At 39.7% G+C, this 13,869-nt stretch overlaps 1 protein-coding gene across 1 annotated transcript in view; it reads right to left on the bottom strand.

Annotated features, from left to right (window-relative positions):
* The window catches only part of DNER (delta/notch like EGF repeat containing), a 327,914-nt gene that overhangs the window by 26,704 nt on the left and 287,341 nt on the right, over nucleotides 1-13,869 (bottom strand). Inside the window, exon 10 of the mRNA XM_082396186.1 lies at nucleotides 8,332-8,445. Coding sequence (XP_082252312.1) covers nucleotides 8,332-8,445 — 114 coding nt within the window. The remainder of the gene's footprint in view (nucleotides 1-8,331; nucleotides 8,446-13,869) is intronic.

Raw genomic sequence — 13,869 nt, 5'->3', positions numbered from 1 at the left:
TGGGCATATACCTTGAGAAAACCATAATTCAAAAAGATACATGTACCACAATGTTCATTGCAGCACTATTTACAATAGCCAGGACATGCAAGCAACCTAAGTGTCCATCGACAGATGAATGGATAAAGATGTGGCACATGTATACAATGGAATATTACTCAGCCATAAAAAGGAACGAAACTGAGTTATCTGTAATGAGGTGGGTGGACCTAGAGCCTGTCATACAGAGTGAAGTAAGTCAGAAAGAGAAAAACAAATACCGTATGCTAACGCATATACAAGGAATCTAAAAAAACGGTACTGATGAACCTAGTGGCAGGGCAGGAATAAAGACGCAGAGGTAGAGAACGGACTTGAGGACACAGAGTGGGAAGGGGAAGCTGGGACAAAGTGAGAGAGTATCGTTGACATATATACCCTACCAAATGTAAAATGGATGGCTAGTGGGAAGCTTGCATAGCACAGGGAGATCAGCTCAGTGCTTTGAGACGACCTAGAGGGGTGGGATAGGGAGGGTGGGAGGGAGGCTCAAGAGGGAGGGGATATGGGGATATACGTGTACATATAGCTGATTCACTTTGTTGTACAGCAGGAACTAACACAACACTGTAAAGCAATTATACTCCAATAAAGATGTAAAATAAAAAAAAAAGAATGCAGACTGTGAAAAAATAATCTAACAGTATTTACAAATGTATGAAACCACCTCACTGCAGGGTGGGGGGTGGGCAGTGTTGACCTAAGTAACTTTGGAACGAGCAGAGTTGGTAGGACTGAAGGCAGAGGATCTGTACACCAGCACTGCAGTCTAGTTTATAAAGCTGCTTCCCACAAGGATACAAGTTATGAATTCTGATACTGCCCTACATGTATATAGGAATTAAGCAAGTAAGTAAAAGGATGTTGGATGGTAGGAGCCAGGAATCTTGTTGTTGGTGTGGGAATTTACAGATAAACAGGAGAGAAGGCTGGAATGATACATGTAATAATGGAATAAAGTTGGAGAAATTAGTATAAATTCATGTTTAGCTTTATTTAGATATAGATGGTTACATATGGCAATATTTATAGACACGTGGGTTAGTATACACACACATTCCCTTGCTATGTCAGCTGAGAGGATCTAGAAGCAACGACATCCCAGGAACAATGAGCATAGCTAGTGCCCAGATCTTGGTTTCCAGTATCATTCTCCAATAAAAAGAACCAAGGCTCCTTGGAGAGATGGCTGATTCTAAGACTGGAGCAGGAAATATACAAGATAAGACTGGAGCTTCTTGCAGTGCTGGAAAGCATATAAGTGTTCATACACACACACATACACATACACACACACACACATACACCCTCTTCACCAACAATAATGGGGTATGTCAAAGGGACACAGAAACCAAAATGAAAGAACTCCCAGTGTCCAAATCTGGAACATTTTGAGCCACAAAATAAATAAAAATGTTTTGGATTATAACTCAAAGTATAAAATAAGTATCCACAAGTCCACAGTGATATAAATAAATGATCAAATAAATAAATAAATGGGGGAAAACAGACAAATCTCTCCTACAGAAGAATTTCACATAGTTTACATAGCTACTCTACCCTCAAAGAGGGAGAGAATAACTCCCCATTCCTTAAGTGTGGTCCACACATAGTAACCTTCTTTCAAAGAGTAAAGTATGCAAAGAGGGGAAAAGAGTAACATTATAGGGGAAAAACTTGATAAACACTTCCTCAGGTGATTAACGTCAACGTCAATGGTCAGAAATCATACTTGATAGTATGTAGCCTTGATATGATGGGATATGATGAGAAAATGGACAAAGGACATGAAGAGACGTTTCGCCAAAGAGGATGTACAGATGTCGAATAATCACATGAAAAGACGTCCAATATCATTTATAATTAGGGAAATTCAAATTAAAACCACAAGATATCACTAAACACGTATCAAAATCGCTAAAATTAAAAATGAAGGCAACACAAAATTCTGGCAAGGATAGAGAGAAACTGGATCACTATACATTGTTGATGGGAAGGGAAAATGGTTAAGCCACTCTGGAAACATTCTGGCATAGTTTGGAAAACTAAACATCAACTACCATATGACCCAGCATTTGAACTCCTGGGCAACTGTTCCAGAAAAAATAAAAAATTATATTCACACAAAAACCTGTAAATGAAGGTTTACAGCAGCTTTCTTCATAATAGCTCAAAATTGGAAAGAAACCAGATTTCTTTCAACAGGGGGATAGTTAAACAAACTGTGGTATATTCATATCATGGAACGCAGCTCAGCAATAAAAAGGAAGTAACTTGATACACATAATGATCTGGATGAATCTCCAGACAATTATGCTAAGTGAAAAAAAAAACCAAAAGGTTACATGCTATATGATTCCATTTATAAAACATTCTTGGAATACCAAAATTATAAAGATGCAGAACAGATTGGTGGTTTCAAGAGGAAAGCTTCCTGTGGTGGAAGAGAAATGGGTGTGGCTATAAAAGGGAAGCATGAGGAATCCTTGTGATGAAAATGTTCTGCATCTTGACTGTATCAATGTTAGTATCCTGGGTGTGACATTGTACTATAGTTGTACAGCGTGTTACCATTGGGGTAAGTGGTTAAACGGTACACTGGATCCCTCTGTGTGACTTCTTAAGATGGCTTATGAAGTGTGAAGTTTCAATTATCTCAGAATAAAAAGTTTGATTTTGAAAAAACAGCCAAAGAAAGAAAAAGACATATACACAGTCAATAGTTTCCTTAAAAATGTGCTAATGAATTCCATTAGCTAGGATGCTAGGATAACTGGATATTCATATGGGGAAAAAAATAAACTTCCATCCTTAAGTCACACCATACAGACAAAAAAATTAACTCAAAGCCTAAATCTAAAAGCAAAATCTATTTTAAAAAATGCTAGAAGAAAACATTGGATAAAGTGTCATCATCATAAGGTAGGCAAAGAAAGAACAAACTAAAAAAGAAAAAAATTGATAAATCAGAGATCACCAAAATAAAAGCACTTGCTCCCCACAAAAATACCATTAAGAATGCATGGATGTCCTGCTGGGAAAAAAAAAAAAAAAGAATGAATGGATGAGCAAAATGTTTATCTGACAAAGGATTTATATCTAGAATATGTAAATAATTCTTACACCTCAGTAATATGACAAAAATCCAATTTAAAAAAAAATGGGCAAAAGATTTGAAAAGACCCTTCTCAAGGTAAGACATATGAATGGTCAATAATTACATGAAAGATGCTCAACATCAAAGAAATGCAAATTAAAATCTCAGTGAGAATAAAACATTGATGGCATTTGCCCATGAAAATGAGCTGGAAATTGTAGAATACTCTCTTGTGAACTGAAAGACAAATATTGAAAAGTAGTTGAGTTAGAAAACAGAGGGGAAATATAACATTATTTGACTTTTAATAATGCATATAGACTTCCTGCTATGGTGAGAAAGCAATGGGTCACTGATGGCCCGTTTGGACTACTGTTCTAGTGGCCATGGCAACGGGCCTGAAAGAACTTTGGGCTTCCCTGTTGGAGTACAGTAATCTCCAGCCTATGATTTCAGGTAGAAACAAAGCAAGTCCTGGAGAATTCATGTTGCATGAGGGCAGTCTTTCTTTCCCTTTACCAGTCCCGAGCCAAATAATTCTAGGCGGCAGAATTACAAAACCTCAGAGACAAGAGTGGACACAAAATAAGTTAAGAACTGAAAAATGGACAGGATGATGCAGGTCAGGTCTTAAGGAGACAGCTGTGTAGAAGGCCTGCAGGGGTGGAAGAGAGGGAACCTCTCTGGGTTCAGATGACTGGAGGGAGTGTATTTTCAAGGAGAAGCCTAAATTCAAGAAAGGGCAGAGCTCCCCACATACCTCCTCCCAGAGTTAGTCTGCTGGCCTGAGAGTGAAGTGTCTTGAGCCAACTGAAAAAGCCAGTCTCAAAAGGTAAGTGTGACATTGGATGGAGTGTCTAATTAGATAACAATGAGTTGCCTAATTCACTCCACTCAGTCAAATTAGGGAGCTTTTGAGCACTTAATAGTTGGCCAAGAGTAAATTTCGCTAAACCTCAGTTATAACGAAAGAGTATTTAGTTCCAAGGTAGCAACTCAAAGAGTAGAGGCACCATGATTCCTTACATGATGATGGCTAATTTTTTATCAGTCCCTCCCCTGGAATGCTAGTTCTCAGAATAGGTTCTTTTTTTAAGGGGAAAAAAAAAAAAAGTTATATGATCAAATATATTTGGAAATAAACAAAGGCAAACAAGATTCTTGACTGTAAGTGCCTCTAATATGCGGGCCTTCTTTATGAACCTCCACGTGGCAGGTACCAAGTCCCCAATTTTGGGGGGCACAGACGTTTTTTCCATGGAGTATCTCATCTGACCAGTGTTCTGGAAAACACATTAATAGTACAACTCTCCTAACAACTTTAGGAAATAGTCTGTGGTCCCCTGCAGTTTGAAAAATTAACAGGGCTGAATAGAGACAGGCATTTGTTTTTTTCAAAGCCCAGTTAGAGCGATGTTTGAATCTACTTCAATTGGAAGAGTCTATTGCTCTGGGTGATCAGGGTAAGAACCATGAAGAAAAGCCCAGGGGTAGACTTCCCAGCTGCAGCATGTGTATGGGGGGCAGGGGAGGCACAGGGGATTGCGAGGCAGGAGGTGGGGGGGAAGACCATCACTGAGAAGAGCCTGCCATGGGTGTTCAGGAATCAAACAGCACTGGGGGTGCCCAGGAAAAGCCTGGAAAGACCAGATGGGGCCAGACCTCTCAGGTCTTGAGGATCAAGTTAAGAGCTTTGATTTTCTTCTTAAATACAATGAAGTGCCAGTAGGTGATTTTAAGTAGGGAGAGACAAGATTAGATTTTAATTTAGAAGGTCTCTTCCGTGTGGCAAATGTTTAGGGGTGAAGGGGAATGGGTGTGGGGACCCCTGGCACTAGTGCAGGAGGAGGTGCAGGCAGCCTGGTGTTGGAAGGAAGACGTGAGAGGATCTAGAGGTTTCTGGGACTTGGTGGTTGGAGGCAGGTAAGGAGGAAGAAGAGGAGGCATCAAAATGATTCCTCAGTTTTCATCCAGAACAGCTCAGGTGGTAGTAATATCATTTAATGAGCTGGAAAATATTTAAAGAAAGAAAGGAGAAGAAAATATATGAGTCTGAGGTGTCTCTGAGGGACATCCAAAAGTGAATGCTGAGTAGGCAGTTGGAGATTTGCTAAATATTCTAGAGAAAAGATTGCATTTTATCTCCCATAAGATGCCAGGATAAATTTCAAATGTATTAAATGTTTGCATGGCCAAAATTAACTCATATATAATTAGAAAAATATAAGAGTATATTTATAAAATCTTGATACCTAGGGTCTTTCTAGCATGAAACAAGAAATCAAAAGAAAATATTAAGATGTAATCGTATATAGCTAGTGGGAAGCAGCCGCATAGCACAGGGAGATCAGCTCGGTGCTTTGTGACCACCTAGAGGGGTGGGATAGGGAGGGTGGGAGGGAGACGCAAGAGGGAGGGGATATGGGGATATGTGTATACATATAGCTGATTCACTTTGTTACACAGCAGAAACTAACACAACATTGTAGAGCAATTATACTCCAATAAAGATGTTAAAAAAAAAAAAAAAGAACAAACGAGATTTGCATTTCTTACTTCAGTGGTTTGGCTAAAGACCATTTTCTTTCCTGTTAAAGGGAATGCATACATGCAAAATAAAATTAAAATATGATATATAGAATAAAATACTTTATATACATTTAAAAGGCAAATGACATTGGAAAAATATTTGCACCCTATTCAGGGCTGAATAGAAATAGGCATTGGTTGTTTTCAAAGACCAGTTAGAGTAATGTTTGAACCTAGTTCAGTTGGAAGAGTCCTATGTAATCAAATGTAATATAATCAAATGTAATATACTTAATATACAGGATGATTTCAAATCACGAATAAAGATTAACATGAACAATCTGGTAGAAAAGCAAGCCAAGGATAGGAACAGGGAGTTCAAGAAGAAACACAAATGACTATAAATATATTTTAAAAGTATTTAATCTCACTAGGAATCAAAGACTTACAAATTAAAACAACACAAACAGCATATAAAGCCACTAGAATGGCAATTCTCAGTATCTGTGTGAGAACAAGGAAATAAAAGCTCCTTTGCACTCTGGGTAGGAGTGAATATTGGTGCAAGGTATTTTCCTGGAGAGCAATATGGAAATAAGTATGAATTCTCCTGGACCCTGGGATTCCATTCCTAAGAAATTAGCTCGAAGAAATACTCATACAAGTTCACAAAGATGTACGTGCAAGAACATTCATTGCAATGTTGTTTATAATAGGAAAAAGTTCCCAACTCCCCAAAGGTTGAATTGAGGATGGGTTAAAAAAATCCTGATGTATCATGTAATGCAGCGGTCCCCAACCTTTTTGGCACCAGGGACCGGTTTCGTGGAAGACAATTTTTCCATGGCCTGGGGAGACGGGAGGGGACGGGGGCGGGGGGGGGGGGAATGATTCAGGTGGTAATGTGAGCGATGGGGAAAGGCAGATGAAGCTTCACTTGCTCGCCCACCGTCCCGGGGGCTGGGGACCCTTGATGTAATGGATGACAGGACAGCCAGTAAAAATGATAAAACAGAAGCATATACCTTAATGTGAAAACACGTTTATGAAATACATATATTTTTAAATGAAAAGTAGATTGCAATATAGTATGAACAGTATGATTCCTTTTATGTTCAAATATATGCATTTACACTATACACTATATATTATACACACATAGACCTTCAGGAAAATCCCTGGATATATGTATCAAAATGTCAACAATGGTTGTCTCCTAGTTGTGCAGTTTTAAGTGGTGGGGTGTTTTTCTATAGCACTAGATTTTCTCATTTTTCTTCCATGCTTTTTATTATTTGTGGGATATAAACATCTGGGGGAAAAAAACAGGATGCTTCCCCAATATTATTTTTGCATCCATTGATGAGTATAAATGTCTGTGTGTGTTTATAAACCAGTCAGAAAAACAAAACCATCTGCAAATCATTTTCTGGAGTAAGGCCACTTCTCAGTCCCAGGAAAAGACGAAAGGAAAACACAGGATGTGACACGCTAAGTAGAAGGAATATCAGAGGTTGCTTCTCCCACATCTTGACTGTTGGCATCTTCCCCAGAAGCACAAATGAGGCTCCCTAGGGACACACTGGGAGTCCAGGCTCTGTGAAATTCTCCAGGGCTAGGGAGGTGGCCACCAGGCCTTAGCGGGGAGAGGTGAGCACGCACGGTGCTCTCCAGCCAGTGATAACACGTTTTCCAGAAACTTCAGTGCCCCCTTCTTCTATCAGCACTTTATATGTCAACCTTTCCCAACTTGTAAACCAGAGTGACCCTGCTGCTTTTGCTGGTTGAGCAAGTGCTGAAAACAGAGACCTGACCTACGCTCTGCATCTCCGGACTCCTGCATTTGGCTGGCGAAGCCAAGGATGGAACCTTCTCTCCTCAAGTGGTTCATGATATCTTTTGAGAATCTGATGAAAATTTGAGAGCCTCCCCTCAGCATATACACATATATACAACACTTCACATCTGTTTTCAGGGTTCACAAACTCCCTGAAACCCTTGAGGGGTGACTTCGAAGGAGCCCTTGTTAAGTTGGATCCCCTAGTCCAGAAGCGACCATTCAGAGGTGGCCACTGTAGCTCCTCTTGAACCCAGCCCTGTCCCCACTAGCTGCTTTGCCATCAGCAGTTTTCTTCCCCCATCCACTCTCCCTCCCCACACCTGTACCATCCTTACCTTCACTAATAATTCAACCGTGAACTAAGAGTAGCTCCCCCTGATGTCCCACCACCGCCACTACCACCTCTCCGTTATTCGAATTCCAGACACTGCTGTATCTTTCAATAAAAGTAAACATGGTCGCGTAATGCAGTTTCTATAGAAGACACATCTGATCCTTCCTTTCTCCTTCCTGCTTCCATTAGCACTGACACTTTTTCAGGTGTTAGTGTAATGGCTCATTTTTCATGTTTCAAAGCTGTAGGTCTGCAAATGTACAGTAAGGGCAGTCTCAGCAGGTCTCCGAACCCAATGCTGATTTCAGAAGAGCCTTGCTTAATGACAACACAGATTGTTTTAAAATGACTCTTCATCCAAGTAATGCCTACTTACATTTTGCAATTCATATTTTGCAATAATGTATGCATAGAGGTTTCTGGGGTTTTTTAACAGCTGCCATCTCAGGGATTTTGTGGTAAATTTGAAAACTCAGTTCCCGGCTCACTTGCCTGTAAACCCGGGTGCGCAGACACATGTGCCATTTAGGCCTTCACTGTCACAGGTGCCTCCGTTCAGACAGCTGACGTTAGCACAGGGGTCCTTGTAGGATTCACAGTGGATTCCTGCAGAGAAACAGATGCAAAAGGGGTGACTCATTAAGGGGTCTCCAGCTCCCATGGCCTTTAAAAGGAAAGTGTTTGAAAAGCCTTGAACAGTGTGGAGGCTGATTCCCAGAGGGGTGTGTGTGCGTGTGTACACGTGTGTGCACATGTGTATGTATTCACATGCCCACCTTTGACTTCAGGTTGTTGTAAAAACACACCTTAGGAGAAAATAACACATTGAGTACCGGCTCGTAGGTCCCACCATAAAGTCTTTTACGTACTTTCTCTGACCACACGCCCCAAAGCCTGGGCAACAGAATGTTAAAACTTTGAAAGATAAAATTTATCAGTGATAAATGCTTTCTAAGTCTCCAAAAGAAACAGAACATAGCCAGACAGTCTACACAAAATGTCAATATAATTGATAAACAGTATCCTGAAGGTAAAGATTTGGAGTCAGATATTTAAACGAGCCCCAGTCATACTTTGGAAAATTGCAGAGGAGAGAAGGAAGCGTTTGTCCTTAGACTTCATTCCCAAAGACCGACCAGTTTACCACAGGCGAAAGGTAACATCTTGTGCACATACTACGTTCCAGACCCTTGTGCTGTGCTTTAGGTGTAATGTGATCCTCAGGCCAGCACTATGAAACAAATATCCAAATGCAAGGTCACCAGGCTGGCGGGGACGGAGCTGGGGCCTGATGACGCTGGCAACTTAAATGAGAGTCCGTGCTCGCTGAGTAGTTCCCCTGAGATGGAGCTCAGCCATGGAAACATACAACATTCTACGGAACTCAGTGCCCATTCAAACAAAAAGGAGGCCCTGAAAAAAATCTTTATAGCAAATACAGTTCCCATTGGTGTAAAAAAAATAGTCTACGTGTGCATGTATGTATGCGAATGCTTGAAGTTGGACTGAGAGGAGAATGAATTACTTTGAATGTCACTTTGTGCATTTCTATATTGTTGCAATTTTTCACAATGAGTATATAGTATTTTATCATTTTATTAAAAAAAAAAAAACTTTAAAAAGCCAACGCCATTCGAAAGGTAGAATTTCTGATGTTGTTTCACTGCAGTGCCAGTTGGATGAATAGACTAATCTCTCTCTCTTGACCCCCTACCATTTGGAGAGGAAGATAAATTACATTCTGTGTAAGAATGTATATAATGATATACTCACCCTTCCCAACAGCCTCAAGAAAAAATAAGCATAAAGCAAATAATAACAGGATGGTATTACTTAATTTCACTTCCTTACTTCACTCATATTTGTTCAAAGGACTGCCACACCCAGTGACTCACATCATTTTGTCACTGAAATTATTCTTGCTGAGATTTTTTTTCTCTCCTTTCCTTTTCAATTGTCAGTGCCTTAAGAAGGAAGGTTCAAGAATGAGGGGGGAAAATACAAGAGAAAAAGGAAACAGAACTACCTACTTGTAGTCACATTAATGATTTATTTGAGCCTGGTAAAGCATTTTAGAATGGATGGTTTTTCATTTCTTTTTATCCTTTGCCCTCATATCCAACCTACAAACAATAATAGTCTACCAGATCTTTTTCTAAAGTGTCTTTCAGATCTCTGCCTGACACTTCTCCCTGAAACCACCACCCCAAGCCCGCTGCCTCACGCCAGGTGGGAGACGCTCCCGGCCCCAAGCCACCTCCTAGCTCCCTCTCTGCCTCCAGTGACTTGATGGAGCCTCCCTGACTCAGCGTCCTTAACAAACCCAGGACTCACGGTAATATTCAAGGTCAAACTAATTTAAAGATTAAAGCATAAAACTGGTAATTGTTCTTCACTTGAGTGTGTATGGCCTCTGCACTCAGAAGTCTCCATTTCCGTTTTCCCATTGATTCCCAAATAGCACAGGCTGAACTGAAAGAATAAAATGCAAAAGAGCCTTTTCTGCTTCAAAATGTTCATCAGAAAGCAAGGGTTCACATATTTAGAATTTCCCAGGAGGCTAATCAATGGGAACCACGTGACAAAAAAGGCTTTCAATCGTGATGGGAAATACAGTCACAGATCAAGGTTCAGAGATGTCTGAAACCTAAAAAATATTTCCATTAGACCTAAAATAAAAGCAATCAAGGATAATCTTTCCCGGGTTTCTACAAATACATTTGCCAATCTAACCTTATAATAGTAGTATAACTAATACATTAGCACACGAATTACCATTCTTCAAATAAGGCTGAAAAGCACATTCCAGGCTAAATATTTAAGCACCTTAACACTAAAAGCCTTCAGTAAGATAGATTTGATGAAAATGCCCAAGATAATAAGCAATTTCAATCTTTTGGGTGGGTTTTCCGGGCAATCACTTTATCCTTTGTTATTTCTCTTTTTCAAAAGATAAGATATTCAGTCACTTGAAGTTCATTGAGAGTTTTCTGGCAGCAAGATCGGACAGAAGCTAATCTTCATGGCAACACGGTGACTACAAAGCAAGATGGTCTTAAAGGTCCCCTGAGAGCACTTTGCTGACTCCTGTTTCTATCCTCTAAGCCTCGCTAAGCCCCGTGTAAGAAATATTTGTCATGTTGCTCAGCTCACTGATCAGAACTGAACAGCTATGAGCTAGAAATCTTAGACGCAGAGCAGGGACAGTCATGAATACCCCTGAGATGTCCAGGGTATGTCCCTTCCAACCCCCCTCCTCAGGCCTCCTGGGCTCCCGTTGTCTGCACCCCCAGGGCCCCTAGGCCCTTGCACAACACTTGAGTGTTGGGCATCCCGTGTCCTCTGACCATAACACCATACTTCGCCCTCTCTCCCCAGCTGGTCTTCCCCTGGCACATTCTCAATGCCAAAGCCCAACTCATGGAAAGCTGAAGTTGACTCTCCCAAGACAGAACTCCATTCTTCTGCCACTGTGTATTGAGAGCACGGTAAGATTCCACTGTTACAGAGTGTATGGTCTTAAATCATAACTTATCTGTCCTCCTGCCTGATCCCCCATAAATCTCTGAGGTCCTTCAGAGCAGAGGCCATATCTTACCTCGCAGAAGAAATTATGGCTATACCACCAGAATCCTGTCCTTTCAGGAGGGGCGAAAGTCTGTGTACTTTGGCCGACACACACGTAGGATTGCTAGAGGAGTGAGAAGCCATTCCAAATCTGCCTCAAAAATACCCTGTTTTGTCAGGGAAAATCAGGTCCACACTTCAGACTAAGCCTGTGGAATGATACATGCATCACCCATTGGCAAGGGACGGAGCACACACGATTACGAAACTTATGTTTAGTCTCAAGCAAAAATAAACCGTAATTCAGTCAAAACTAATAAAAATTCATACTTTTCATATTAAGGGATAGAGAGGAAACGTTTCTGAAAAGATCTTTATTCCAACACGGCTCTTTATAGCAGTTAATTTTAGAATTAAAATGAGCAAAAATTCAAAGAGTCATGCTCCAATTATAAGTCTCTGGTGTCATCACAATTCAGTCGTGATTAATATTTTGAAAACTGAAAAATCTTTATTTTATCTCCAATAAAATTAAGCCAGGTAAAGAAAATTAACTTGAAGTATCCTTTGAACTTCCTATTCACCTGAAGACATCATCTTATTTTTTTTTTCACTTAAATATTTTAGTTTTATTGTGACATATACCTTATATACAGAAGCATGCACAAAACATTGGAGCTTACTTTAAAGAACAGTAATAAAGTAAGTACTTGTGTAGCCACCATCCAGGACAAAAAGTAAAACATTTCTCCCCCTGTGCCTTTTCCCAAAGGGAAAAGGCCCACGGGTATCAATCATCCTAACCTTTGAACAATCACTTCTTTGCTTTTCCTTTATAGTTTTACCACCTTTGACTATATCTCTACATGATATAATGTTTAGTTTTGTCAGTTTTCAAATTTAATATAAATGCAATCATGCTGTTTGTGTTCTATAATTTGCTCCTTTTGTTCAACATTATATCTTTAAGATTCTTCATTGTTGATGGGTGTAGTTTCAGTTCATTCATTTCTACTGCTGTATAATATTTATCTACTCTTTTTATTTTATTTCTTTATATTTGATACAGCAGGTTCTTATTAGTTATCCATTTTATACATATTAGTGTATACATGTCAGTCCCAATCTCCCAATCCATCCCACCACTCCCCCCACCCCCCGCCACTTTCCCCCCCTGGTGTCCATACGTTTGTTCTCTACATCTGTGTCTCTATTTCCGCCCTGCAAACCAGTTCATCTGTACCATTTTTCTAGATTCCACATATATGCGTTAATATATATTTGTTTTTCTCTTTCTGACTTACTTCACTCTGTATGACAGTCTCCAGATTCATCCACATCTCTACAAATGACCCAATTTCGTTCCTTTTAATGGCTGAGTAATATTCCATTATATATACGTGCCACATCTTCTTTATCCATTCATCTGTCGATGGGCATTTAGATTGCTTCCATGACCTGGCTATTGTAAATAGTGTTGCAATGAACATTGGGGTGCATGTGTCTTTCTGAATTATGGTTTTCTCTGGGTATATGCCCAGTAGTGGGATCGCTGGGTCATATGGTAACTCTATTTTTAGTTTTTTAAGGAACCTCCATACTGTTCTCCATAGTGGCTGTATCAATTTACATTCCCACCAACAGTGCAAGAGGGTTCCCTTTTCTCCACACCCTCTCCAGCATTTATTGTTTGTAGATTTTTTGATGATGGCCATTCTGACTGGTGTGAGCTGATACCTCATTGTAGTTTTGATTTGCATTTCTCTAATGATTAGTGATGTTGAGCATCCTTTCATGTGTTTGTTGCCAATCTGTATATCTTCTTTGGAGAAATGTCTATTTAGGTCTTCTGCCCATTTTTGGATTGGGCTCTTTGTTTTTTTGATATTGAGCTGCATGGGCTGCTTGTAAAGTTTGGAGATTAATCCTTTGTCAGTTGCTTCATTTGCAAATATTTTCTCCCATTTTAAGGGTTGTCTTTTCGTCTTGTTTATGTTTTCCTTTGCTGTGCAAAAGCTTTTAAGTTTCATTAGGTCTCATTTGTTTATTTTTGTTTTTATTTCCATTTCTCTAGGAGGTGGGTCTAACTCCACACACAAAAATAAACTCAAAATGGATTAAAGACCTAAATGTAAGGTCAGACACTATAACACTCTTAGAGGAAAACATAGGCAAAACACTCTATGACATAAATCACAGCAAGATCTGTTCTGTAATTGATTTCTAATCTCACAGCATTGTGGTCGGAAAAGATGCTTGATATGATTTCAATTTTCTAAAATTTACCGAGGCTTGATTTGTGACCCAAGGTGTGATCTATCCTGAAGAATTCCGTGTGCACTTGAGAAGAAAGTGTAACCTGCTGTTTTTGGATGGAATGTCCTATAAATATCAATTAAATCTATCTAGTCTATTGTGTCATTTAAAGCTTGTGTTTCTTTATTAATTTTCTGTCTGGATGAT

This window comes from Balaenoptera borealis (genome assembly GCF_965194805.1).
Source record: "Balaenoptera borealis genome assembly, chromosome: 6".
Lineage (NCBI taxonomy): Eukaryota > Metazoa > Chordata > Mammalia > Artiodactyla > Balaenopteridae > Balaenoptera > Balaenoptera borealis.
This window is presented reverse-complemented; position numbering and strand designations above follow the sequence as displayed.